The sequence below is a fragment of the Belonocnema kinseyi genome, chromosome 9 (genome assembly GCF_010883055.1).
Source record: "Belonocnema kinseyi isolate 2016_QV_RU_SX_M_011 chromosome 9, B_treatae_v1, whole genome shotgun sequence".
In the NCBI taxonomy this organism is placed as follows: Eukaryota; Metazoa; Arthropoda; class Insecta; order Hymenoptera; family Cynipidae; genus Belonocnema; species Belonocnema kinseyi.
Window position 1 is genome coordinate 68,792,200 of NC_046665.1, and position 26,229 is coordinate 68,818,428.

The 26,229-nt window shown below is 29.0% G+C and overlaps 3 protein-coding genes across 5 annotated transcripts in view; 1 reads left to right on the plus strand and 2 right to left on the minus strand.

Annotated features, from left to right (window-relative positions):
* Window positions 1-6,761, minus strand: part of LOC117179849 (protein pigeon) — a 21,957-nt gene extending 15,196 nt beyond the window's left edge. Inside the window, exons 1-3 of the mRNA XM_033371996.1 lie at window positions 6,704-6,761; window positions 3,743-3,879; window positions 3,333-3,663 (exon numbers count right to left, since the gene is read on the minus strand). Coding sequence (XP_033227887.1) covers window positions 3,333-3,663; window positions 3,743-3,879; window positions 6,704-6,761 — 526 coding nt within the window. The remainder of the gene's footprint in view (window positions 1-3,332; window positions 3,664-3,742; window positions 3,880-6,703) is intronic.
* Window positions 6,646-16,969, plus strand: LOC117179852 (tRNA selenocysteine 1-associated protein 1). 3 transcript variants are annotated; one of them, XM_033372003.1, is made up of 5 exons: window positions 6,646-6,998; window positions 8,162-8,359; window positions 15,909-16,228; window positions 16,304-16,503; window positions 16,601-16,969. In XM_033372003.1, exons 1-5 carry the CDS (start codon window positions 6,969-6,971, stop codon window positions 16,723-16,725), a joined length of 873 nt encoding a protein of 290 aa, XP_033227894.1. In that variant the 5' UTR covers window positions 6,646-6,968; the 3' UTR covers window positions 16,726-16,969. The 3 variants fall into 3 exon arrangements, with proteins under 3 accessions (XP_033227894.1, XP_033227892.1, XP_033227893.1); XM_033372001.1 differs by lacking the exon at window positions 6,646-6,998 and adding an exon at window positions 7,742-7,930; XM_033372002.1 differs by lacking the exon at window positions 6,646-6,998 and adding an exon at window positions 7,742-7,930 and having other exon boundaries at window positions 16,307-16,503.
* Window positions 16,954-26,229, minus strand: part of LOC117179851 (protein pellino) — a 30,089-nt gene continuing 20,813 nt past the window's right edge. The window contains exons 4-7 of the mRNA XM_033372000.1: window positions 25,981-26,187; window positions 25,468-25,755; window positions 20,475-20,806; window positions 16,954-17,520 (exon numbers count right to left, since the gene is read on the minus strand). Of these exons, the coding sequence (XP_033227891.1) occupies window positions 17,394-17,520; window positions 20,475-20,806; window positions 25,468-25,755; window positions 25,981-26,187 (954 nt within the window). The 3' untranslated portion in view covers window positions 16,954-17,393. The remainder of the gene's footprint in view (window positions 17,521-20,474; window positions 20,807-25,467; window positions 25,756-25,980; window positions 26,188-26,229) is intronic.

Here is a 26,229-nt window from a genome sequence, read left to right on the forward strand (position 1 = left end):
TAATTAAATTTTCAACCAAATGGTCAAAATTTCAAATAAGAGAGATTAAACCTTAGCCAAAAATAGTTGCATTTTAACCTAAATGGTTGAATTTTCAAGGCAAAAAGACGGATTTACTAGAGAACAATCGAATTATTGAAGTTTCAACAAATTGATCGTTTTTAACCAAAAATTATGATTTTTTAACTAAATAGTAGAATTAAACCAAAAATTTAAACAAACAGTTGCATAAACAATCAAACAGTTAGACTTTTAATCAAAAGATACATATTTCCAACAAAATCGATGAATTTTGAAACAAGTAGTTCAATTTTTATGCAAAAAAAAAACGAATTTATATAACACAGTCAAACAGTCAACCAAAAAGTTCTTTTAAAAACAAAAAGACATAACTTTTCTATCATAAAAGATGAATTTTTAATCCATAAGGACGATTTTTCGGCCCAAAAAGATAAATTTTCCACAAAACAGTTGAATTTTTCATAAAAAATATGATTTTTGACCAAAATAATTCAATTTCCAACCAAATGGTCGAAATTTCAAAAAACAGAGATTAAATCTTTGCCAAAAACAGTTGTATTTTAAACTAAATGGTTGAATTTCCAAGGAAAAAAGGAGGATTTACTAGAGGACAGTCGAATTATTGAATTTTCAACAAATTGATCGTTTTCAATCAACAAAGGTGATTTTTTAACCAAATAGTTGAATTTTCAAAATAAATAACCAAATAGTTGGATTTTTAATCTAAAGATACACATTTTCAACAAAATCGATGAATTTTGAAACAAGTAGTAGAATTTTGATGTAAAAAAACGATTTTTTTATAACAGTAAAATATTCAACAAAAAAGTAAATTTTCACCCAAAAAAAAACTTTTCTATCATAAAAGATGATTTTCTAACCAAATAGTTGAATTTTTGTGCCAAAAATATAATTTTTTTAGAGCACAGTTAAATATTTAACAAAAAAGTTCATTTTCAACGAAGAAAAATGAATTTTCAACTAAATAGATGAATTTTTAACAAAATAGTGAAGTTTGCATGCCAAAAAGGTGAATGTTCAACAAAAAATTGAACTTTAGATCAAAAAGATGAAATTTCAACAAAATAATTAATTTTTTAAGCAAAAAGAATAAACGCGCTTCTATAGCATGAAGCGCGACTGATGGTTCTCGCGTTTCGCGCTTGTTGATGTATTTATCTCGCGCTTCACGCTCGATTATGTATTTACCTCGCGCTACGTGCAAGGTTTTAATATTTTAGCACATTATTGCGCAAACCTTTTAAAATTAAGACTCAAAACATCCACCACTTTAATTTTCTGATTGTGAATTCTCTTTTGTTAAAAGAGCTTAGCTCGAAAGTTTGAGCGCACCTACGATACGCGACTGATGGCAATCTTACTCCGGGCTTGGTCGTTGCATTTCTCCCGCATTCGTGCACAGACCTTTTAAAATCAAAGGTCAACGGACCGACAACTGTAATTTTGTGATTTTGAACTCTCTTTTTTTAAAGCTCTTTCGGCTTTAACTAACACATTCTCATCAGGTATCTCGTGCTTCGCACTCGATTTTGTCCAACATGTCAACTTTTCTACATTATACACAACACTTTTACATCAATTATAATACATTTTTTACGTAACTCTGTCTGAGATTGATTATTAAAAAATTGCAAAATAAAGAGAAAATTTTATTTATCGTGATTATTTTTGCATTTGTTTCTTATTTTGCTTTAAATTATATTCTAAGCTGCGCTGAAAATGTATCATTTCAATAAATGTATATCACTACAATTCATAATATTCATACAAATTGAATCATACTAATTCTTATTTCCTTGTTTTTATAATTTTTTATTTTTAATCTTGTTTTTTACGATTAAATAAAAACTACTGCGCATCTGCATAGGGTCTAATACAGGAACCTATACAGGGTCCTATATAGGAGCCTATGTCCTCTTTCGTCTTTTCTCTGCTTTTTCCAAAAATTTAATTTTTTAATATTTAATCTTAGTTTTTATGATCAAAAGAAAATCTAGTCGTCCTATCGAAGAATAAATAATAAATTTATAGATCTTTTTAGGTGAACAACTTTTGTCTGTTAATTTTAGTTCATACCTTGTGTCCTTTTTTCAAACAAATTTAATATTTTTATTTTGAATGTTATTTTTTACGACTAAAGTAAAAACTACATGTCCTGTCAAAAATTATAGCTCTTTTTCGGTTGGACAAGTTTTGTCTCATTTTTTTAAACTTGTGTCGAAAAGTGATTCATTATAAATTTGTAGTTCTTTCCAGGGCGCGCAATTCGAGCTTTTTCATTTTTTTCGTATGTTGCATAGTTTGACCAAAAAATGGAATTTTTGGATATTTTATTATTTTTGGTACGACCTAATTTGGAATGTTCAACTTTTCGATCAAATTAAAAAAGTTGTTATCATGATAAAAAGTCATGGGGATAAATTGTTTGAGTTTCTAAGTACTATGAACAACCGTACATAGAATTTTTTAATCTTGAAAAAATGTGGTTTCAAAAATGTTTGGTACGATCAAATTTGGAATTTTCAACATTTCGACCAAATTCAAAAAGTTGTTATCATAATCTTGTAGGGCCTTCGAAAAGCAACGTTTTTCTTCTCTTGACTTTTTTTGGTATCATGCGTTGTTTGGCTTAAAATGTTCATTTTAGTTTTTTTTTTTTTTGATTTTGCAAATGCTATAACTCTGGTAATTTTTAATTTTTCGAAAAAAGTCATCAGGATAAATTGTTCAACTTTTTGAATACTATGAATAACCGTACAGGGAATTTCTGAATTTTGAAAAAAGTGGTCTAAAAAATATTCAAAATGTGCCCATTTTTGAATTTTCACCCAAAATGGCTGGTCAACGAACTTGACCTTTAGTTTAGGACACTAAACGAATGTACTAAAGGGCAATCTAATAGATTAATTTTTTCAAAAGTTATCGTGTTCACGGACTGACATACATACAGACAGACACATTCGTAAAAATCTGTTTATCGGATTCAGGGAGTCTCGACACGTGGACATTTGACAAAAACTGGGGGGGGGGGGGGGGAGTCAAATTTTACACAAATCTAATACCTTCTCTGATGAGAATGTAAAAATGAGGAAAAAAGAAGATTAGGGAAAACTGTGCAGGGGATAATTAAATGTTTGAATTTTAATTTTGATTAAAATTGAAACTAAGTATATCAAACGTCTGAGAAAAATAGAAAAAAAGTCGATTAGTCGCACTATTTTTTAAAAGTCGACAAAAGTCGCACGATCCGAGCCCTGTCCATTTTTTTAAATGATCATTTATATACTTACGCTCTTCATGAACAAGCAGTAAAAATTTTTCTACATTTTTCTGCGCCTTTTCTCGATACAAAAATTGAATTCGAACTTGCTTTAAGCTTTCCGTTTCCAGCGTATGAACTTTCCCTTCTTCGGTGGTGAATTCAACGAGGAAGGCCTGATAAACTCCGGAATCAGAGCACAATTCGTGTTCTTCTTGATCATCATTTTTGGATTCAGCAGCTTCTGAACTTTCTGCAGAAGACTTTTCTGAATCTTTCTTCGTTATGCACCCTAGCAACGAATGATTTTGATTGACCGTCGCTTGTATGAGATTTAGCACCTCGGGAAACTTGTGTATAATCTAGGAAAGGAATTTAAGATTACATCATATTTTTTTAGTTTACATAAGTTGAAAAACTTAATCAGGCAATTAAATTCACCTGTAGTTTATCGTTTATTCGGTCATATTGACCTATCACAGAATAAGAATTAACTACGTTTTCTGATGAAACTGCTTCTATCCATCCAAATAAGAGAGAACCGTCTTTTTCTTGACCTAATAATTTCCATTGTTCGGCTGAAAGCATTGTCATCTTAATGTTAACCCTTAAAGGGCACACTGAGAACACCCAGATACTTATTTAAGCTTTGAAAAAACGTACAAATTCAATAAAATGGAACATATGGCGCCAAATTAACAAATGACATGAAAACCTATTTTTCTATGTCATTTTCACATAATTTTGATTTTTATAATTTTTATACGGAGTTTAAGATGAATAAAATAGTTTAATCTAATCACGCAGAGTACGGTGTTTCATTTTTCATGGAATTAAAGCTTTTATTTTTTAGAATAAATACCTTTTTTGGAATGATCCCTATAAGACTAATTTTATTAAAATGTAAGAAATTTAAATTAGACTAAAATCCAAATTAAAAATCCCATTTAACGTCCAACAATCAAAATGATGCAAGCTCCTGTTAAAAACAAGAATCCAACGACCAAATTTGGACCACAATGAATAAAAAAAAATTCTATTGTAATCTGAAAAAAAAATTTTCGGACAAAAATAAAAAAGAGGAAAGAAAAATGAGAAGGCAGCTAACCACATCCCCTTCCTTCTCTTTTTCTTTCTTTTGTCTTTTTTAATTTTATTATCTGTTGTAAACACAATATAAATATCTGTCACAATTAATTCAGAAATAGAGAAAGTAAAAGAAAAAAAGAATTCATGAAACAGCCCCGTTAAATGTAATTAATCATATTAGCATAACTTTTGTTCAACGTATCCAAATCGGTTTTTAAATTAATAGATAACTTTTTTGTTTTTTAATATAAAGCATTTCCATGAATTCCCTCTTTCTTTCATTACTTTTACTATGCTAAATTTTAACATTATCCCAGTAAAACGCATGGTCAACATCAATAAACGCCTTTGTATGTTTTGCAAGAGCACTCTTGTAACAGCGTCCCAAACGAACATCACTTTTGTGAACACTTGTGTCCTGTCCCACGTAATTCATCTTACAGACCCTGCAAGTGATCTTATAAACAACACCACCCTTTTCAAAATTATTCAAAGGATCTTTGCAAAAATCTATCACTGAATCCATTTTAAATGGAATACGGAAAATAGTATGAATTAAAAATTTTTTTACCATAAGTTCAATAGTTTTAGAAATTTGACCAAAAAATGGAATATTCCTAACAATATTCAAATTTCTTGTGTGAAATGAAAAATGGGACAAACCTAAAGCTCTGTCAACTAAGTTTTTGCTTACTGCAATTTTGCTTTGAAAGGGATGAGCAGAAAGGAAATTTAAAATTCTACCTGAATATGTATTTTTTCTATACCAATTGGTAATAATATTACCATCCCAACCCTTAATTACTTCTATGTCCAAAAAAACTGATTCTATTATTCTGTTTTATTTCATGAGTAAATTCAAGTTTTGGATGAAAACCGTTAAAAGTATCAATGACCATCTGCAACTTTTCTAGAGGATGTCATTTGTTAATTTTTCTTCCAAAAAGGATTTTTCCTAGCTACTTTAAATTTCAAAAACTGCTATGAAACCTTTTTATCCTTAATCTAGATAGATTAAACATCATTCATTGATTTTGTTGTAAAAAAAGTATCCAATAACGTCAGCACAGCACACGTTTGAATACCCTTGGGTCCTTAAACCCCAGTATGCCTTTTATGTAATTTTACGGAAGTGTGCCCTTTAAAGGTTAATTAAATCTTCAACCAGTGACCAAAAAATTAAAATATGGATTTTTAATAAAATAGTTCAATTTTAAAGAAAATAGTTACACTTATAATGAAATAGTTGACAAACGTTTGTGGAAGACAGTTTAATTTTCAACCCAAAAATGTAAATTTTCAATTAAAATATTAATTAAAAAAAATTGTAACCAAGGAGTATAGTTTTCAAATAAAATAACTACATTTTCAACAAAAAATTAATTTGATGCCCAAATAGTTGAATTTTCAAACCAAAAATATGAATTTCTAACAAAAAAGTTGAATTTTCAACTAAAAAATACATTTTTAAACTAAAAATAAAATCGTCATGAAGAAGAAACTGCAAAAAAAGGAATATAAGGCAAATAAATTACTAACAGCAATATTATATGAGGTTGGCCGCAAAACTTGATTTTCAAAATTCTTTAATTCTTTCCTGTCCAATTTTTCATTTCTTCTAGTCATTAATATTGAAATACTAGAATCTTAATTTTGTAACCTTTTTATCATACAATCTTTAATAAACTGAGTGAAACAATTTCCAATTAAAATTTGAAACTTTTAAATTTATTATCTTTGACAGTTATTTAAAATGCCTTTTATAGAAATTTCCTGACTTTTGAGCTAATTTTTTCAAAATCCCTGACTTTTACTGAACAATAATCATTTCCGTAATAATTTATGTCATTCTTCCATCCTACCAAACATATCTAAATGGATTTTTAAATTGGAAAGCACAATAATTATTTGTACAGTTTTAATTATGGGAGTACTTTTTCACAACAAATATTTTTTCGATAGAAACAAATTATATCGAAAATTATTATAAAAACCTCTTATCAACTTCTAGCACAAAAAAAAGAATCACTGACCATCGAAATTTAATTTTGTTCTAAAAGATATGCATTTCGAGAAAAAATATTTGTTTTAGTCGATTTTTCTGTCAAAAAGAAAGTTGTGTTGTTTTTTTTTTACTTGAGTAGAAGGTTCGATATTTTTAAGAGCCATAAATTATAGGTTATATTTCATAGATTTGAAAAAGGACAAATGTTTCTCAATCGCTTTAAAAAAGTGACAGTATTAGTTGATTGTGGAACAGTGGTCGTTTCCAGTGACATATTTTCGTTATAAAACGTTGTAATTTTCACGAACCTTCAATATTTTGCTCCTCTAAAAGGAAACATAATTTAGCAGCGAGATTTTCTGCCATTTTAGTCGGCTTAGCAATTAACCAGACGACATTTGTCAATAAGTATTAAATAAATTGCAAGAGTGAATCTTGAACAATATAATCAAACCACAGATCGATGTCAACAAGTCAACATTACGCATGTCAACACACTGAAAATTGCACTTTACGTTCGTTCACAAGTGCCATGTTGCGACATCTCAGCAGGAAAATCAAGAAAATAATTTCATGTTTAAAATGATCCAGTTACGATGTGCGGTACGTATAATAAATTAATTATATATCCTTATGCTTTCTTGTACTATGAAAAATAGTTAATTACACAATGTTAACACAGATTCTTTATGGAATTATGAAATGAGTTGTTTGAATATCCTAACCTCGAAATAAATCAAAAGAAACGTTATTGTAAAATTGGTGAAATCATGTGAAATCAACATAATTTCAAGTTGATTAAAAAATTGTCCAGATATTTTTTAGTAAATAAAAATGGCTCTAAAATGATTAAAATATTTAGTAGCTCACAATGTGAAAGAAAGTGAACAAAAACAAATTTGAATGTGTCAGATTAGACGAAAATAAATACATAAATTCGGTTCGAACATTAAAAAACATGTCCATCGAAATAATTTAAAGTATTTTGTAATATTTTGAAGTTTAAAAAACGTAATTATTACGTTATTACTTACTTTTAGGGTTAAAAATGTTCAAATTTCGCGGTAAGTCGAAAATGCATTAAAATCTGGCGGGAACTTCAAATTAATTCAAGTAAACAGAGAATTTTCATAGATTTTATATTATAAAATTATATAGCATATTTGGGCAAAGAAATATCTTTGATTTGGGAATTTTATTTTCGGCATATATCATTAAAATAATTTTATCGTGTTGAGAAGAGGAAAAGAGAAATAACACCAGGTTCGCTAGTATCGGTTTTCAGAATCGTGCAGTTTTCCAGTTTCCGCGTCCCTGTCTATTAGTTCGTTCATTCATGCCAATGAGTGCAGTACTCTGTGTAGTGGTTAGTTTTGTTGATGCTTATGTTTTTTGAAACGTTTTGTATAAAATTTAATAATATCTGCTACAAGAAACACATTCAGATAGTCTCTCCAATTTTTGAAACGTTAATTTAATTTTAACAAGTGGAAATGTCGGCTCCAATGGTTTTATGTCAACTCTGGATGGGAGGGGTTAGTATGTTTCCTTATCGAATATCTAATTGAATATTAATATTATCATCAGAAGATGTTCAATATTTTGTTTATAATTAATTATCCATTTCTTATAGGATATTGGGTTTGTCATTGAAAAAGAAGCAATTCAGAAAGAAATCTCTATCCGCACTTTTCACTTCTTAGTTTTTTATTATTTATCTATTTTCAAATCTTTTTAATAAAAGGATATTTTTTTTTAATTTTTAGTTGGAACCGTATATGACGGAAAGTTTTATTATGAATGCTTTTCATAAAATGAATGAGCAGCCTCAAACAGTGAAAGTAATGCGAAACCGTTACACCGGCGAACCAGCTGGATATTGTTTTGTTCACTTCCCAACTGACGAAATGGCTCTCGATGCAATGCACAAACTAAATGGAAAAGTTATCCCAGGTTCAAGTCCCGTAAGTTTTTACTATATTTTATCCATATTTCAGGATTAGAACTGCTTTTCCGAATTGAAAAAACAATATCAGACATTTTTTTTAAAGCAAAAATCTAGCAAATGTAAAACTTGGTCATTTTTCTTGTATACAAAAAAGGGTCCTGAGAAGGCAATTTATGTTTCGAAGGAAAGGACGGACGAAATAAAAGATAAATTTATTATTTCTATTGACAATTAATTCATTAGGTTCAACAAATTTGTGTTAATGTGTCAAAGTGTATCTTAACCTCAATTCCTCAGGATTATACCCTTGGAGAAGCTTAATAGTTAGGATTGCCATTGGACTCGACTTTCTAGTGTATTCCAAATTTCAAAGATCTCTCTGAGAATTTCAAATATATCATAAGGATTTCACAAAAATTAAATAACTAATATTTTTTGTAACGTATATCTCAGAATTGGGTAGTAATTTGTTGCAAGTAACTAAATTACTGATAAAGTTACATTATTTGTTACTTTTAGGCTAAGTTCGTTGCAGCTGTGAAGAAGAATTTATTATGTAAATTAGAACTTTAATTTTAGTTACATTGTGTTTTACATTCTCATCATTTATGATTGAGAAAGTATTAGAATTGTCGGAAATTTGACATCACAATTTTTCAACGGATCTCCACGTTTCGAGACCCCCTGAATCCAAAAATCAGGTTTTCATGATGGCGTCTGTTTGTCCGTCCGTCCGTAAACACGATAACTCTCAAAAAAATGAACGAATCAAATCCATCTTAGGCACACTTTTTTAAGGTTCTAAAAGAAAGGACGAGTTCGTTAACCAGCCATTTTTCATAAAAATTCAAAAAGTGAGCGCATTTTGAAAATTGTTTAGACCACTTTTTTCTGAATTTGAAAATTCTATGTATGGATATTTATAGTATTAAAAAGAACAAAAATTTATTCTTATGACTTTTTTCGATAAAAAGAAAATTCTCAGAGATATAGCGTTTTCAAAATTTTTTTAATCAACCAAATATCAAAATTTTAAGCCAAAAAACGCACAATATAAAAAAAAAGTCAAGAGAAGAAAAACATTTCTTTTTAAAAGCCCTACAAGATTATCATGACAAAATTTTTTGATTTTCTTCAAAAATCATAAATTCAAATTTTGCTTGCACAAAAAAATAATTAAAAATTCCATTTTGTAGACAAACTATGTAGGATACGAAAAAAGACGAATTAACGAAAATTGTTATCCCGAAAAAGATCTACAATTTTGTTAAGAATCACTTCTTGATAGGACGCGTACCTTTTGTTTTATTCGTGAAAAATAACGTTGAAAAAAAAATAAAAAAAAAAAAAATAAGTGGAAAAACGACGAAACTTACGAGAAAAAAATTCAGCAAAACCTGTTTACAAATGTCTGTCGGAAATCGAGCGCGCAGCACGAGTGTCACGATGAGAATGTGTACGTCAAAGCCTACGGAGCTTTGAGAAACTTAATCTTTGACTATACTTAATTAAGTAGACAATTCAGAATATGAAGATGCATATAAATACTGCCATCTAAAAGAGATCTTTTTTGATAAAGTTTTTTCAAGCATTCCAAATGCAAAAAATAAATATCCGAGCGCGAAGTGCGAGATTGAACCGTCGCGCGCCCTAGGTGCGCTCAAACTTGCGAACGAAGCAAGCCGCGCGCATAGCGCGCGACGAGACTGTGCCAGCACAGGGGGTAGATTATTTAAAAATATATTTCCTATTAAGAAAAATTTAATTATTTTGGTCGAAAGTTCAACTATTTGATTGAAAAATAACTTTTTTGTTGAAAATTAATATGTTCAGTTTGAAAATTTAACTGCTTTGTACAAAATTCGTCATGTTGACTCGAAAATTCTACAATTTAGTGGACAGTTTTGTAATTTTTTGGTTCAAAATTCGACTTTTTCGTTTCAAAATGCATGTCTTTGGTAATAAAGTCTCTGTTTGTTTTTGTTGAAGATTCAACTTTTGGTGAACAATTAATCTGCTTTGGTTGAGGATTCAGCTATTTTGTTGAAAAGTCATTTATTTTTTTTTTAATTCAACTATTTAGGTATAAAATTCAACTACGCAGTTGTTTGAAAAATAACGTAAATTTCTGTTGAAAATTCTACTTTTTTGTAGAAAGTTATTTGTTTAAAAATTATCTCTTTTGGTAAAAAAAAAATTCTGTAGAGATTTCAGATATTTTATTGAAAATTTGCCTTTTCTGGATGAAAATTGAACTATTTGGTTGAAACTTAATCTTAGTTAAAAAGTTATCCATTTTGATGAAAGTGCAATGTTTTTGTCGAAATTTGAAGCCTTTTAGTGTTTTTATACTATTTTATCAGTCGATTCTAGCGATCCTTCCGAACAATGCAGAAAAACAAAACATGTTCAGAATTTGATGCAGTAAGGTATTTTGAGTGAAATGTCTATTAATTTGAATTTAAGTCTAAATATTTATGCTCATTCACTTTCTGAAAAATATTGAGTATTTTTTATTTATTTCAACCAATGCCTAGACCGAATCCATTTCAAATTAAGCCGGTTCTAGGTTTGAAGTCGCAGAATCTCTCGGGGACAAAATATGCTGTTTTTTAGAGAAATCTAGGGGATACGTATTTTTGCGATTTAAAAAAAAAATTACGAGGTTGTGCGTACTTGAAATTTTTGGCTTCATTTTAAAAAAAATCCCGTAAATTTATATAAATTTTGACCTGATAGTGGTACGTATTTGAAATTTCTTTCATGTTTCTGTTAGTTTATCGTCTTCTTTCTAAACCCGCAAGAAAATTTTGAAAACGTTTAAAATTAACAAAATGGCGATGATTTTTCTGAAAATATTAATCGATTTTCTCCAAAAACTCACACTAATATTTTTTACCAATTTTTTTTGAATTTTTACCATCACAGGGAAAATATCTGGTGAGTTTTATGAGGGCTAAATGACTTTTGTGATCAGGAGAACTTTTTTCTCCAGAAAATCAAATTTTCGCATTTTTTCTTGCAAATAACGACAGATAAGAAAAAAATGTATGAAAATAGTTTGCACCGTTTTAAGAGTTCTACAAACAGGTTTTTTACTCATTTATGATATCTTGCACCAATTCCAGGAAAACAGCAAAATTCTATTTTCATAAACAAAATAATTCTCTTAACAACAAAAACTATTTAGCCTGCATAAAAGTGGTAGCCTATCTTCTTTCTATAAAGAAAAATTTGTAAAAAATATATTTAAAAAGATAGGGTTTGTCCCATTCACAGAAATTACCTATATGTTTCTAGTCCTTGAATTTGTTTTTCAAATTTGATATTTAATTGAATTGAAGTTCGAAAATGTTTTTATTTATTTTTCCTATCATTCTGTGATAGTTTAATATATCTTAAAACTCGAAGAATAAATAAAATGAATAAAGTAAAAACAAATATATAAATATAATTTATATATTATTATTGGGAATGGTTAAACTGCCGTGCGCCACCTGGTGAAAAAATGCCGAATTAGAAAGAATAGGTATGATTTTAAATATGCATTTTAATTTGCGCATAAAAATGTTTATTTTGACATCATTCAGTTTGTAATGCGCATTTCCAAAATCGTCAACTTTAACCAATTAAAAATTTTAATTCTTAAGTGTACATTTTATTTTAAAGAATTTAACAATGTCGTTTTAAAGACTTAGCCATTATAAATTAGAAGCGTTTGAAATCGAAGATTTTAGATGAACAACTTTTTTAACTGATCAACTGTGAATATAAATTAATAATGATTTTAAAAATTGAATTGTGCTTTAAGATTTGAGCACTGAATAATAATTAATTTTACAAAACGATTCGAAATCAGTTCGCAATTTTAGATTGTCCAGTTTTTAACGTTAAAAATGATGTAAACTATTTCAATTGGAAAGTCTTATTAGTTAAACAAATGTAAACGCCTGATCGAAACTTTATAAAGTGTTTTCAATTTTTAAATAACCTTAAAATAATATATTCATAATTAAAAGCTTTGATCAAATTTCACATATTATTTTAGTCTAAAATATTCAATTTTTAAACCATTCAATTTGAAATTTTTTAATTAAAAAAAAATGAGAATTATTTAATGTTTAGAAATCTCTGACTGTTTATTTCAAATCAGTAATTATAGTGAAATATTATAAACTAAATTTTGAACGCTAGATTTTAATTGTTCTATTAAAAAAAAAACTTAATTTGTAAGTGAAATTGTTGAAATTGGATGTATAAATAACAATTGAATACATATTATTCTATTAATAAATTCAAGGAAGTTAAAGAAATATTTAGAAGTTTTGAAAAAGTTCAATAAAAAGTCTGAAATGATTTGAAATAATTTAAATAAAGTGTCTACGTGTACCGACAAAATCCGGCTATTAATAACAAAATATTTGTGTAAATAGCCCACGGCATAATTTAAAACAAAGTATAGAGTTTGGCATATTTCGTACAAAAAATTAAAAAGATTTTTAAGAAATTTGAATGGCTTCAGAAGATTAAAAAACATTTCGTATGAAAATGAATCATTTTTGTTTTGAAAAATAATTTTGAGTGATTATTCAAAAAGATTTCGAAAGATTTACAAAATTATTTAAAATGAATGTGCAAAATTTTAAGGAAATTTGCTTAATTTGGTATAATTTAAACAAAAAATGTAGAAAAAATTGGATTCATTTTAAAAGATGTTTAGAACTTCTGAAATAATTTCGAAAATAATAAAAAATTTGATAAAAATGTAAACAACATGCAGATGTTTTATGATTTTCAAATAAAATTGGGAAGCATTTTAAGGATTTTTTAACCATTTAAAATGTAAATAATTCCATTTTATACGTATACATTATTTATAGGACTTTCGAGTGCTTTCATTTGCAGCCCTTTTTTTATTAATTTAAATGGAAAAAATTGCATAATCTGGATAAAATTGGCCATTAAATACATTAATTAAAGTGTAATCAAACGGAAATTTCTTGAAATTTACATGAAATAGTGAAATAATTGTTTTGTTTTTAAACCTATTTGACAAAAATGTGTTTTTTTCACTGTATAAGATGAATGAAATTCTATCTAAAACTATTTTTTTACGAAGTTTTGTTTTTAGTATTCAATAATTGTTTTATACTTCATAAAACAATCGGAAAAACACTTTTATGCAAAAATTAATTTACAACTTTAAAATTGTACCTACTCTTTCTATTTCCATTTTTCGGCACCATGTGGCGTAATGGTGGACCACCATTCCCAATACCATTAAGCCATTTCCCTTTCGGTATAAGCGTGACTCACTCGGTATGAAAGGGAGAAATGTGAGGAATGGGATATTGATTTTTAGATTGATCTAGAATTCTCGTGTTATTTAAATAACACGCTCTTTCCTCAACACTGCTCCGACCCAGGTTTCTGATCAATCTCTCCCAGGTCTTTTCTTTCAGGCGTCATTCACTCAACTGACACTCTTCTTTGTACATTTCTTATAAATTATTTGTAGCCACACTTTTATATCCTAGCATACCTCTTTAGCTTCCTTCACGCTCATACATTTTATCATGCAAGTTCTTCTTGTGTTTCTATGGCTTCTTATAATTAGGATCTTATTAACACATTCTAACCATTCTTTCCGGGGTTTTCCTCTGGACACACTGCCATTTACTTTATCTTGATACACTTGTTTCATTATTCTTTATCTTTTATTTTCATAACATGCCGAAACCATCTCAACAAAAATCTTTCATGTGTATATATATAAAAGAATGAAACATTTTTGAATTCCAAGGTAAAATATACAATGTAAATTAGTGTAAAAGTAATTTTAGATTTCACTATTCAAAAAGATAAAACAGCTGAATTTTCTGACAAAAGAATTCTGAGCTTAAAAAAATATAATAGACTTTTCAATTAAAAAGAATTAACTTTTAACCATGAAAGATAAAATTCTAAACAAAAAGACGAGTTTTGTGCCAAAAGATGAATATTTAGTTAAAAAGAAGGGATTTTCTATCCAAAGAAAAATATTCGAGAAAATAGTTGAATTTTTGGCCAACAAAATATGACTTCTGAACCAAAAATATAGTAGTAGACTCTTGTAAAAAGGATTAATTTTGAATCCGAGAGTACCAATGTTCTATCCTAAAACATGAATGTTTAACAGAATTTTCGATTAAAAGAGATTAATTCTGAACCAAATATATAATAGTAGGCTTTTCAATTAAAGATAATGAATTTTTACGTGTTCCAAATATTTATTTTAAAATCTAAACATGAAATTTTCTATATAAAATGGAGGATTTTTAACAACATAGTTGAATTTTTGGCAAAAAATGATGACTTATTAAGAAATTAGTTTAATTTAAAAAAAAAGAATTAAATTTTTCACAAAATAGTAAAAATTTTAAACCAAAGAAGATCAATTTTGAACCAAAAATAGACAGGTTTAAAACGTTTTTTTTTTTTTTGATTAAAACATTTTTTTTCGTAGAAACCTATTTTTTGTTAAAAATGCATATTTTGATTTTAAAAAGTCAACTGGAAATCTTTTTTAAACAAAAAATTAAACTATTTTTGTTTAAAAATTGATCTTTTTGTTTTTAAAATTTGTCCGGTTTAAGTACTTTTTTTTTGAAAATTCAAATTTTTGGTTAGAAAGTATTCCTCTTTACTTGAGCATAGTTGAACTATTTTGTTGCTAATTAATATTTTTTAATTGAAATTTTCTATTTCCTGGGTAAATGTTAAACAACATAGTTTATATAACTACATAGTTTTCTATGTACGTTTTTTTCTAAACTCGCTGAAAATTTAATTGCTTAGTTGAAGTGTTTTTTTCGGTTTAAAAGTAATGTCCTAACTGAAAATGGAACTGTTCCATTCTTTAAAAATTGAAATTTTTTGCTGAAAAGTCATATTTTTAATTTGAAAATTCGTCTTTTGGCCCGATGGTTCAACAATTTGGATCAACTTTTATATCTTTCTTGAGTGTCAAATGTTTATTTGTTGTAAATTCGTCTTTTTGTTTTTAAAATTCTTTTTTTTCGTTGTATAAATTTCATCTTTTTTAATTGAAATATAAACTATAACACTTTTTTGTTGGGAATCTACCTTTTTAATCTGAAAATTCAACTATGATAAAAATTTAATTATTTGGTTGAAAATTTAAGTAGTTTATTAAAAAACGATCTTTTATAGTAGAAAATACATTTGTTTGTTGTTGAACATAATTTAATAATTTCCATCTAAAATACTGTTTTATTCCGACTGTAAAATATTTTATGTTAAAAGTATTACAAGATTAAGATTCTGGTATTTGAATATTAATGGATCAAGGAAATTGAAAAATTAGTCAATGAAAAATCAGGGAATAATTTTGAAAATTAAGTTCTCTGAAACCCTGCCTAATTCTACTAGAAATAACCAGCAAAACATTTTTGGAAACTAAAAATTACGTACAGTAAGGGGAGGGGGGGGGGGGTAGAAATATTTTGTGATGGTTGTTATGTCCTAGATTTAGCGTTATAACAAAAACTATTGTTTCTCTTAAGCCTGTCCGATTTCGTTTGAACCACGCAAGTACAACAGGAAAGCCGGCCGCAGACAGAGAGTTCAGCATTTGGGTCGGAGACCTTTCCACTGAAGTGGACGATTATTCTCTCTACAGAACCTTCGCCGCCAAGTACAATTCCATTCGAACCGCCAAAGTAATCCTCGACAGTTCCGGATTCAGCAAGGGCTACGGTTTCGTCAGATTCGCCAATGAAGAAGAGCAGAAAAATTGTTTAGTGAGCATGAACGGATACAGAGGTCTTGGTACCAAGTCCTTGAAAATCTGCAATGCTGTTCCAAGGCCTTGGAGTAAATCAGGGTTTGTACACTTTTGAGGTTTTTTTTTCATCTTATAAAATAATATCCAGTTCAGTTAACATATCAACTCATCTAGTAGGTCTTCTCCACCGCCCTCATCTTCCGACTATTCGTCAAATCTCGGCTCGGAAGCTTACAATTACTATGACACATCTTCTTACTGGAACAGCTATAGTGCGTGGCAACAAGGATATTATGAAAGTGAACCAACTTCTGATGGTTACAGTAATTATATAACCGATCAAAAACCGGAGGAAGACGAGCTGGAACTTATAGGTTTGTAGAATTTTAATGAAAATACCTTTGTTTTAATTCACAAGTAACATAAAGCTTGTTAAAACATCCACATGTAAATACAATTAATTTATTTTAGAACACTCGGCCCCAGCCGACGTCGACAAAATTAACAGGGAAGTGATTGAACAAGACTACAATTTATGGGACAAATTGGAAAGTTCAAAGTGGATACCTTGTGATACTATCGAATTGTGTTACTGACTCTCTAGTGCAGTGAATTGAACAGTTTACGAACTTGAACGTCCTCAAGCTGCAATTTTTAGCAGACTAACAACTCTGTCCAATATTTTTGCATCACAGAGAGTTGCTTATTCTACAAAGACGAATAATTTCAAATTGACTTCCACTCAATTTCGATGCGCACGGATATTATGAATCCCAGCAACGTAGAATAAGTGAGCCGAAAAATCATTTAAACCAATAAACGAATTACATAGATCAAAAACACTTTATTCCTCATCCTAACATGTATCTTACGTCTGTAATCAAATTAAAACAAATGAATATCATCCGATATTTGTGGAATGCAGGTTGATAAAAGTTATACTGGAAGTATACGAATATGCAAGTCGTGTCTTTGGTAAACGAATTTCGAAGCCCTAGAAAGATATTGCGGGAAAGCTTCTTTGTACAACATGATTTCACGAAATAGATCTAGATTTTTTGTTTCAATGGGGACTACCTAAGCGTGCCGAGCAAAGAAAGCAAAAGCATTCTTCGGCCATAGCACGCAGCTTATCATTTAAAAGTCAATATTTCAATAACTTACAGCAATAAGGCTCTAACACCCCGGCTTATAAATACCAGGATAAAAAATAATGACTTCTGTACATATTAGAGATTTTTTTCAACTCTCCTGCAATCTCATTCTAGTCTACGTGATCTTGAAAGATCAATTTTACATATCCGGGACTTCCTTCCAGCGGTACCGCGCAGAAAGGACAAATCGCTATGTAACCATTTGTACCATGTGGGATAGCTACTTTTTCCCAATACCTGCGAAAAAAAAATAAAAATGATTATTCTCATTGTTGATTATTAATTAAGAGGAAATATCAAGGGGTTGACCACTCGACTTATTACGTGTACACCATACTTCAAAAGGTTTCACAACAAAATTTCAAAGGATTACAATTTACAATTGAATACAATTTCAAAGATTTCTAAAAAAATGAAGTACTTCATGGGATCTCAGAAGATATAAAAGATTCCAGACTTCACGAAGGCTTGTAAACCGAATTTTGGGAGTGATCAACCCCTTTGGGAAACACCGTCGATTTTTTACCGAAGAAAATATTGCAGTTTTTAATGAGTTATATTTAAAAATCAGGAATTGATTGCAAATTTGGCACTAATAAGTCTTTCCAGGGTGGCCGCAGCTCAGAGAAAATCTGGATATTAGGTAAAAGTCAGGGATTTTGAAAAAAAATGGTTAAATGCAGGAAATTTCTGTAAGAAGAATTTTAAGTAACTGTCAAGAATATATGATGCTGTCACACAGTCATTTTTAGTCACTTTTCCCCCTCAAATCACTTTATTAACTAGTCAGTATTGTAAAAAAAAATGCTAAACATTTTTAAAAATAGATTTCAATAATTTGAAGGGATTCATAGGATTTTATATGTTTAAAAACTCCAAAGAATTTTTAAGATCTTTATAAAAGTTTCAAGGTATTTCAAGAAAAAATCTGAGGTATTGAAATATTTTACGATATTTTAAAAGATTCCAAAAATTTTTTAATACATATCAATAATCTGAAGGTATCCCAAAAGTTTTTGAAGATTTTAGGATATTTTTAAAACAACCAAGAAATTTAAAAAGATTTCCAGAAATTTTTAAGAGATTAAAAATATTTTAAAGCTTTCAATGGTCAACAAGGATCTAAACAAATTTGCATAGGTTTCTAAAGAATTTCGGAAGATATGGAAAATTTTATTTAAAAGATTCCAAAGGATTTCATCAGATTTTCGAGAATTTCAATGATTTTAAGAACTCCCAAGATACTTTTATAAATTTTGCAGAATTTGATTTATTTTCACAGGATTTTATAATATTTTAGTGGTTTTCAACGATTTTCATATGTTTCAAGGTATTATCAAAGATTTTAAAGAATTTCAAGGATTGTAGGATATTTTTTTAAATCGTCAGGAATTTTCACGAGCCATAATAAGTGTCAAGCAATTTCGAAAGATTGTACTGGATTAAAAATATATCTTAGGTTTTAAAAAAATAGATTTCAATACTTTGAAGTGATTCCAAAGGATTTTAGGCTATTTTTTAAAAAATACAAGGAATTTTCATGGGCTTTACAAAGTTTTAAGGGATTAAAAAAACACATTTGAGTGTAATTTACAAAAGATCAAGATATTTTACAGAACTTTTTCAATAATTTGAAGTAATTCCAAAGGGTTTTGGGGTATTTTTGAAAATTCCAAGAAATTTTCATGAGCTTAGAAATGTTTTAAAGGACTTCAAAGTATGTGAAACATTAGAGGGTATTTTTGAAAATTTCAATAATTGAACAAGAGCTTTACAAAATTTCAAGGTATTTCAAAAGATTTTTAAGGATTTGAAATATTTTAGGTTATTTAAAAATACCTTAAGGAAGTTTCCATTGATTTCAGTAACCTAATGGGATTTTAATAGATTTAACACATTTGACGGATTTTTCAAAGATTCCAAGATATTAAGATCCTTAAAATGTTGAAAGAGGTTTTTAAGACCGAAATCAATGGAATTAGTCCAGGCATCTGGTAGTTCGGTACCCGAAGAAATCCTAATTCCAATGTTTTTAATGAGAAAATTCCGTGAAGATGTCCCTTTTGACATATCAAAAGTTTGAATATGCGTGGACGGATAATTCCCATTGCAATTTGGAGCAAACTGCCCAACAGAAAAAAGAAAGAGGACAAAATTATGTGAAAATTTGGTTGACAAAATAATCCGCTATCTTCCATAGGTTTCGAGTTATGATACATAGAAAAATTCCCATTTTTTTGAGATTTTACGCGAAAATACACGAAGTTTAAGCAAAACTGTGTACCTTCGCACCTAATTACTCCACGGGAAAGTGTTCCACAGGTGAGTGAAAGTTGACATTTTTGTAGACCCTATTTTATCCTCTGGCATGATTAACGCAAACTAAAAAGAACACGATTTATTTTGAATAAACTGAACTGCACTTTTTTGCCCGTAAAAACAGGCAAAAATGGCCAACTTTGAGGGGTCATAACTTATGATCTATAATAGATAGGACATTGTTCTTTTTTCGTAATCACAGAAAATTGAGTCAACTTTCAACTACCCGTGGAGTAATAAGGTGATAAGGCACACAGTGTTTTTTGAAACTTAGTGAATTTTCGCTGAAAATCCAAAAAAATGGGGACTTTTCTATCTCGAAACCTATGAAAATAGCGCGTTATTTTTTCAACCAAATTTTCTCACAATTTTGTCCTCTTTCTTTTTTCTGTTGGGACATTTTGGTCTAAATTGCAATGGGAATCACCGTCCACGCAAATGTAACTTTTGAAACCGTTTTTTTTTTAAACTGGTTCGGCGTAATGACTGGACTATTGGATTGATTCAAAATATGTTTTCCAATTCATTTGAATTTTTTGGAATTCTTTTCTCATTCAAAAGAACATCAGTCACATTATTAACGCAAATTAATCATTATTAGTTGTATATTAATTTAAAAAAAAATTAGTCACTTTTGGAGAAATATTAATGGTCCGGGAAAATAAAAATTACAGAAAAATCAGGAAATTTTGAAAATTAATTTTTGCATCCTCCCTGACTTTCTTTTCTAATCTCGTCAGTCTTATGACTCATTCATCCATGATGAGATGAGATATGATAGATTTAATTCTTAGAAAAAATTCTTCGGCGTTAAGTCATAAGCAGAAAATGGAACTGGCAAGGAAGGGAGGAATTTGATGACGAATACGAACTTTACAGTCTTTTCAGTTGCCATGTGCCCGCAAGGGCTGAATGCGTACGTTGGAGGACCACTGTCGACATAAAAGGCAGGTTCAATTCCCATGCACAATTTGACTATCGGTCCAATGAGCATACACATCGGACATCGCCTCGTCGACTTATCCTTTTCTTGGCCCCAGTCGTGATGCCCTTGCACGTGTCCGCATTTTAAATAAACGTAAGGCTGCTGCTGGGCAGACTCAGATGCAGCTTTTCGAGGAATCACCAACGTATTTAAACCAACCGGACACTGCGGCCGTCCGGCGTTTATAGCATCTACTAATTCCTCCAAGTCGTGTTTTGTCTGCAAAAGATTTTTTTATTCATTTATTAGAAATTAGCCGGGCATCCAGGCAATTTTTTAAATAAAAAGTGAACTATAGTTTTTCATTTTATTTATTATTTTTTTTGTTGCTTAAAACAAACTATTTTTGGTATAAAGCTAATTCTTTTGGTTTGAAAAAATTATTGCGGACCGAATCTATTCGATCAAATCGAATCAGGGCCCTACACTTGAAATCACAGAATATCTCGGCGACTAAATATGTTGTTTACAAAACTAACGCATATTTGAATTTTGTATTTTGCTAAAAAAAAACAAACATTTTTTCTTTAAACTATTATAACTTTTGATCTAATTGAGAAGTTTATTATTTCCTTTTTATTCTAAAATTAACAAAATTAGCGATTTTTCTGAAAATATTACAAAATGATTTTCTCAAAAAAAAAAAAAAAAAAAAAAAAAAAAACCACCTTCAAATTTTTTGCCAATTTTGTTTGAACTTGTACTTTGATAATGAAGATATATTGTAAGTTTGAGGCTTGCTAAATATTTTTTGTAACCAGGAGAATTCTTTTTTCTTACAATCAAATTTTCGACTTTTTCTTGGAAATAATGACACGAAAATTTTTAAAGATAAACGTTTGCACGTCTAAAAAAGTTATATGAAAAGTGTCTATTCCTTTGCGATATTTTTCATAGTTTACGAGAAAAATTTAATAATTACATTTTCAGAGGGAAAATTCTCCCGGCGTCAAATTAGTAGAAACTTTTCAAAAATATTTAGAAGAATAAAAAGGTGTTTTCCAGACGATATATTTTTCATTTTTTCAAATCGGATAAATACGTATTGCCTAATTAGTTCTAAAAAACAACATCTTTCGTCCCCGAGAAATTTCGAGATTTTAAATGTAGGGCCCTGCCTAATTGCAAAAATGTATTTGGTTTAGTTGAAAATGCAACTGTTTTGGGTTGCTGTTTATTATTATTATTTTCTTACAATTTCGATAAATTAATTAAAAATGAAACTTTTTTCTCGAAAATTCGCCTTTTGCTTTAAAGTGCGACTATTAGGTTCTAAATGCAACTGCTAGGTCAAAATTTCAGCTATTTCGTTGATTGAAAATGAAGTTTTTTGTTGAAAATGGATGTTTTCTTGTTTACAAGTCAAATTTGTGCTAAAACCTTACACTTTTTAGCTTGTAAACTCAATTTTTGTCTTAAAAATTTATCTCTTTTGGTAGAACATTAACCTTTTATGATTCAAAATTCCACTCTTACTTTTTTGTTGAAAATCCACATTTTTTCTGATAAGAAAAGTAAGTTGAAAATTCGGTTGGTTTCAAAATGTAATTAGTTTGCTGAAAATTATTCTTAAATTCTGAAATTTTTTTAGTCTAAAATTCAACTATTTGGTTGAGAATTCATTGATTTTGTCAAAAATTATTTTTTTTTGTCTGTAAAAAATTAACTTTTTCAGAATTTACTAAACTAACAATCCAAACATACATTTTAAATACTAAAAAACTAATGTTCACGTAAGCAATGGCAGTAGCGTATTTTTATAATTCTATTTCTTAAAAAAATATATTTTTGACTGACTATGGGAAGTATCGTTGGTGGAAAATTGAAAGTGAAGAAGGAATTAGATTCAACTTATCTATTATTAGTACAATTGAAAATTGATTAATTAATTCAAACTTCCACCAAAAAATACGAATCTTGAACCCAATAGTTGAATTTTCAAACAAAAAAAAAGATTCAACGCTTTTTTTAATCACTTTCGAAAATCAGAATATTTTACAGTTTCTTATCAATTAAAAGAAAATTAAACTTCATAAGTAACTCTCTTAATTTAACAAATTATTTAAGATTTTTTAAATAGTTTGTATTTATTTTTTTTACAGATTTCTATATAATCTTGTAAATGCAAGTCGATACATCAAAAGTGTAATGAAATCGAAAATTTCAAATTTAATTTGTTTAAATTAGTGCCTACTGAAATTGCAAAATTATTGATTTTAAGCGTTTAGAATCAAAAATAATTTTTAATTAAAATTTTTGTAATTGCTTGCTTTTGAATTTGAACAAGTTTCAATTTAAGTTCTAAAAATTGTACAATTTCGAATTGAAAACATTTATAATTAAAAAATTTGGAACTATTCTAAATAGAAAGTCTGAAAATTGATTAATTTCGTGTTAAAAGCGTAAAAATTGACCAATTTCAAATTAAAGGCGTTTAAAGTTGAGCAATTTTCTGCTCGAAGTTTAATAATTTTAGATAGACATATAATTAAATAATTTCAAATCTCAACTTAAATCTTAAAATTAAATTTGAAGTTGAACAATTTTGAATTAAAAGCTCTCAATATTGAATAATTCGAATTCAATGCATTTTGCACTTAACTATCATCGATTTAAAGTTTAAAATACTTAGCATTGAAAGTTTTACAGCCTAAAAACGAAAGTTCTTTCATTTATATGGCTTCGATTTTAAAATTAATCAATTTTAAAGCTTCTCGTTTCAAAATTTTCGAATTTGAAGGCTTCGAATTTGTATTAAATGTTGTACACTACGTGTTTAAAATTCAGGATAACACTGACGTGCTTGTAAATTTTTATAATAAAATTAAATAACTAAGATACGACCACATTAATTTGAAATTCTTCCTTTCCGCAGTGTTCATTGTTTAAACAAAGTTTATTTCCGAGCATTTCTTTTGAGAATTTTTTGCGACTAACAATTGATTTTTAACTTAATTTGGTGAAAATATATATTTCAAACCTCAATGTAAATGCAAAGCATTGTTTAATTCATTTAATGCATTTTTTTAAGTTGAGTCACACTGAAATGGGAATGAAAATAAAATATATTTATTGTGTAGGAAAATAAATTTTTATCTTTTCTTTGTGAAGAGAGAACAGTGTAGCAATAAAGAATTATGAATGTGTTGCAAAAGCTATAAGTTCTGTTATTAAGTATAGGTCATTAAACTCCATTGAAAGTTGATGTAAAACAGAAAATCTTTTGTTAGCTGAATTCACAAATCACCGGATGAAAATTTGCCAGGTATACTCTAAATCTATTCTTTTTTACCCCAAAATGTCTATCCTTTTTATCTTTAACTTTAAGTACCTGTCAATAATAGTAAATTCAAGTCTAAAATAGTTTTACTCCATTTATAAAGATTCAATAGGAATGTTACATGATCAGAATTCTGACTTTGAAATATTAGTGGACAAGGCAAAGTCAAAAAATTTGTAATAAATAAGTTTTACGGCTGCCCTGAATACTATTTAGTTAAAAGTTGAACTATTTTCTTAAACAGTACTCTTTTTTGATCGAAAATTCGTCCATTTAGATTCGAAATTCATCTTTTTAGGTTGAAACTTCAACATTCTTCTAGAAAAATTCGTCTTTTTGGCTTAAAAATTCAATTAATGGGTTAAAAATTAAACTATTTCGTTCAAAACTCGTCTTTTTGATTGAAAGTTCAAGTATTTAATTAAAAAAGCAACGGATTGAAAATTGATATTTTCTTAAATTCCACTATTTTTATTGTTGAAAATTCTACTTTTCAAATTTAATCCTTTTTATTTGAAAATTCGACCATTTGGTTGACAAATAAAGCATCAGCTAAAAGAACTTTGTATTCTGTTGTATGAACAGAGATTTTGCGTCACTAAAATTTATGTTCATATTACCAGTATTTATATTTTCGTCATTTTTAATTTTCTTCAAAATGGCATTTAATATCAACTTTCTATGAAGTGATAAATACTTTATACTTTATCCTATAAAATTGTATCGGCAGGAAAATAAAATTCAATAAAATGGACATAATATAGAATAATAGACATTTGAATACTTCTGTCAGACTGTACCATTAACCTAGGTACTTAAAAACAGTTTCATAATTTTAAATAAAAAATATTATGTACCTCTAAAAACACTTTGATCCTAAGATACAAAAGTCTTACTTTTTCCAATATTTTAATTTAATAATTCAGAATAGCTAATAACCAATTATTTTGGACACATAAATTATTTAACTATTTTGAATACCTATTTATGATCGTTTATACTCTAAATAAATGTGTTTTTTTTTTTAATTTTAAGAAATAGTAAATACCGAATTTGGAAGCGTAACAGCAGGCTGTTCTTTTTTCTAAGCGTTGCAATAATCTTTTAAGCCAATTTTGTTAACCTCGTTGTCTAATTAGCAATTCATAACAGAGTATTTAAATTTAAGCGTAAAAATGACACTAATTGATTTTAACGCTACCGCGAACGGATTTTCGAATAAAAAAAATTTCTTTGATCCGATGCTTTAATTCATCTTTTTACACTGAGAGAAATTCACGCTTTGGCGCTAGAATTAAGATCTTGGAACCCTTGCTTTTAAAGCATACATTTCGAAGTTTCAGGCATTAGGCCACGCCCCTTTGCTCTCGAGTCTCGAATTCTATGCTTTTATATCACATAGTCCAAGACTTTAAAACACATTAAATTTGTAGCTTTAAAATCACGCGCTTCCGTGAATTAATTTCTTGAAATTTCACTCTGTGTCGATTGAAAATTATTATTTTTATTCTCATATTTTTATGAAAATGACCCTATTTCTCCTGTTTCGAGAGCATTTTGGTCTGTAAATTCTGTAATAAGATCCATTTAATATACTCACAGGAGACTTTGCAAGTCCCTCCGCTGATCTCCAGAGCAAAGTTGCTCCACACAGATCAATCAGAGTCCCATCCTTAAGGATGTTGTCCTCATCATCCACGACATTTCCCTTCTGCTGAGCACTGCGGCTTTCTCTCAGAGAAAAAACACCGCCGCCAACGCTAACTTCTCGCCAGCATCCGCACTGGGCCTCGCCCCCACAAAAATGTCCTCGAGGATGCATGATTAAAACACCATTAGTTGTAAGTCCATCTATCTCTCGGTTCTCTTGCCATTTTGTTGCTTTCTCCTGGCAAAATAGGAGCTACTATTAAACTGTCGAACCTTGGGCAGTCTCGCCATTTTTATTAGAAACCTTAGAATAGTAACAACAATCGGCCTTCTTTATCATCTACTCACAATGCTGAGTAAAAAACATTCAAGTAGAAGAATTAGATAATAAGATGATTGTTCGTTTCGTAATTTATCACTTAAGTTTTTTTCTCCCAAGGTAGTCCAAGAATTAAATACTTACGCCTAAGAAAATGTTTCTAGAACTATCGAAACCAGCTGCATAGATTCTAGCGATTCTGGGGTCAGAACGATCTGCGAGAATTCTACAGGCAAACCTGCTGATGGTGCTCTGTGCAACCCGACCTTCACTTGCAGCTGTACTGTCGGCACCTCCAGGGTAAGTGTCCATCACCACGAAATCAATAGGAGATTCCGAAGATCTACCGATCTAAAATGGCAATTTTCAGTCGTTAATTCACTGCTTTTTTGG

Bases quoted from the DNA above. Each gene is read 5' to 3' on its own strand.
- LOC117179852 (XM_033372001.1), top strand. From the start codon at position 7,889: ATGTCGGCTCCAATGGTTTTATGTCAACTCTGGATGGGAGGG. The intron at 8,360-15,908 runs GTAAGTTTTTAC...GTTTCTCTTAAG, and splicing joins TTATCCCAGGTTCAAGTCCC to CCTGTCCGATTTCGTTTGAA. The intron at 16,229-16,303 runs GTTTGTACACTT...CAACTCATCTAG, and splicing joins AGGCCTTGGAGTAAATCAGG to TAGGTCTTCTCCACCGCCCT.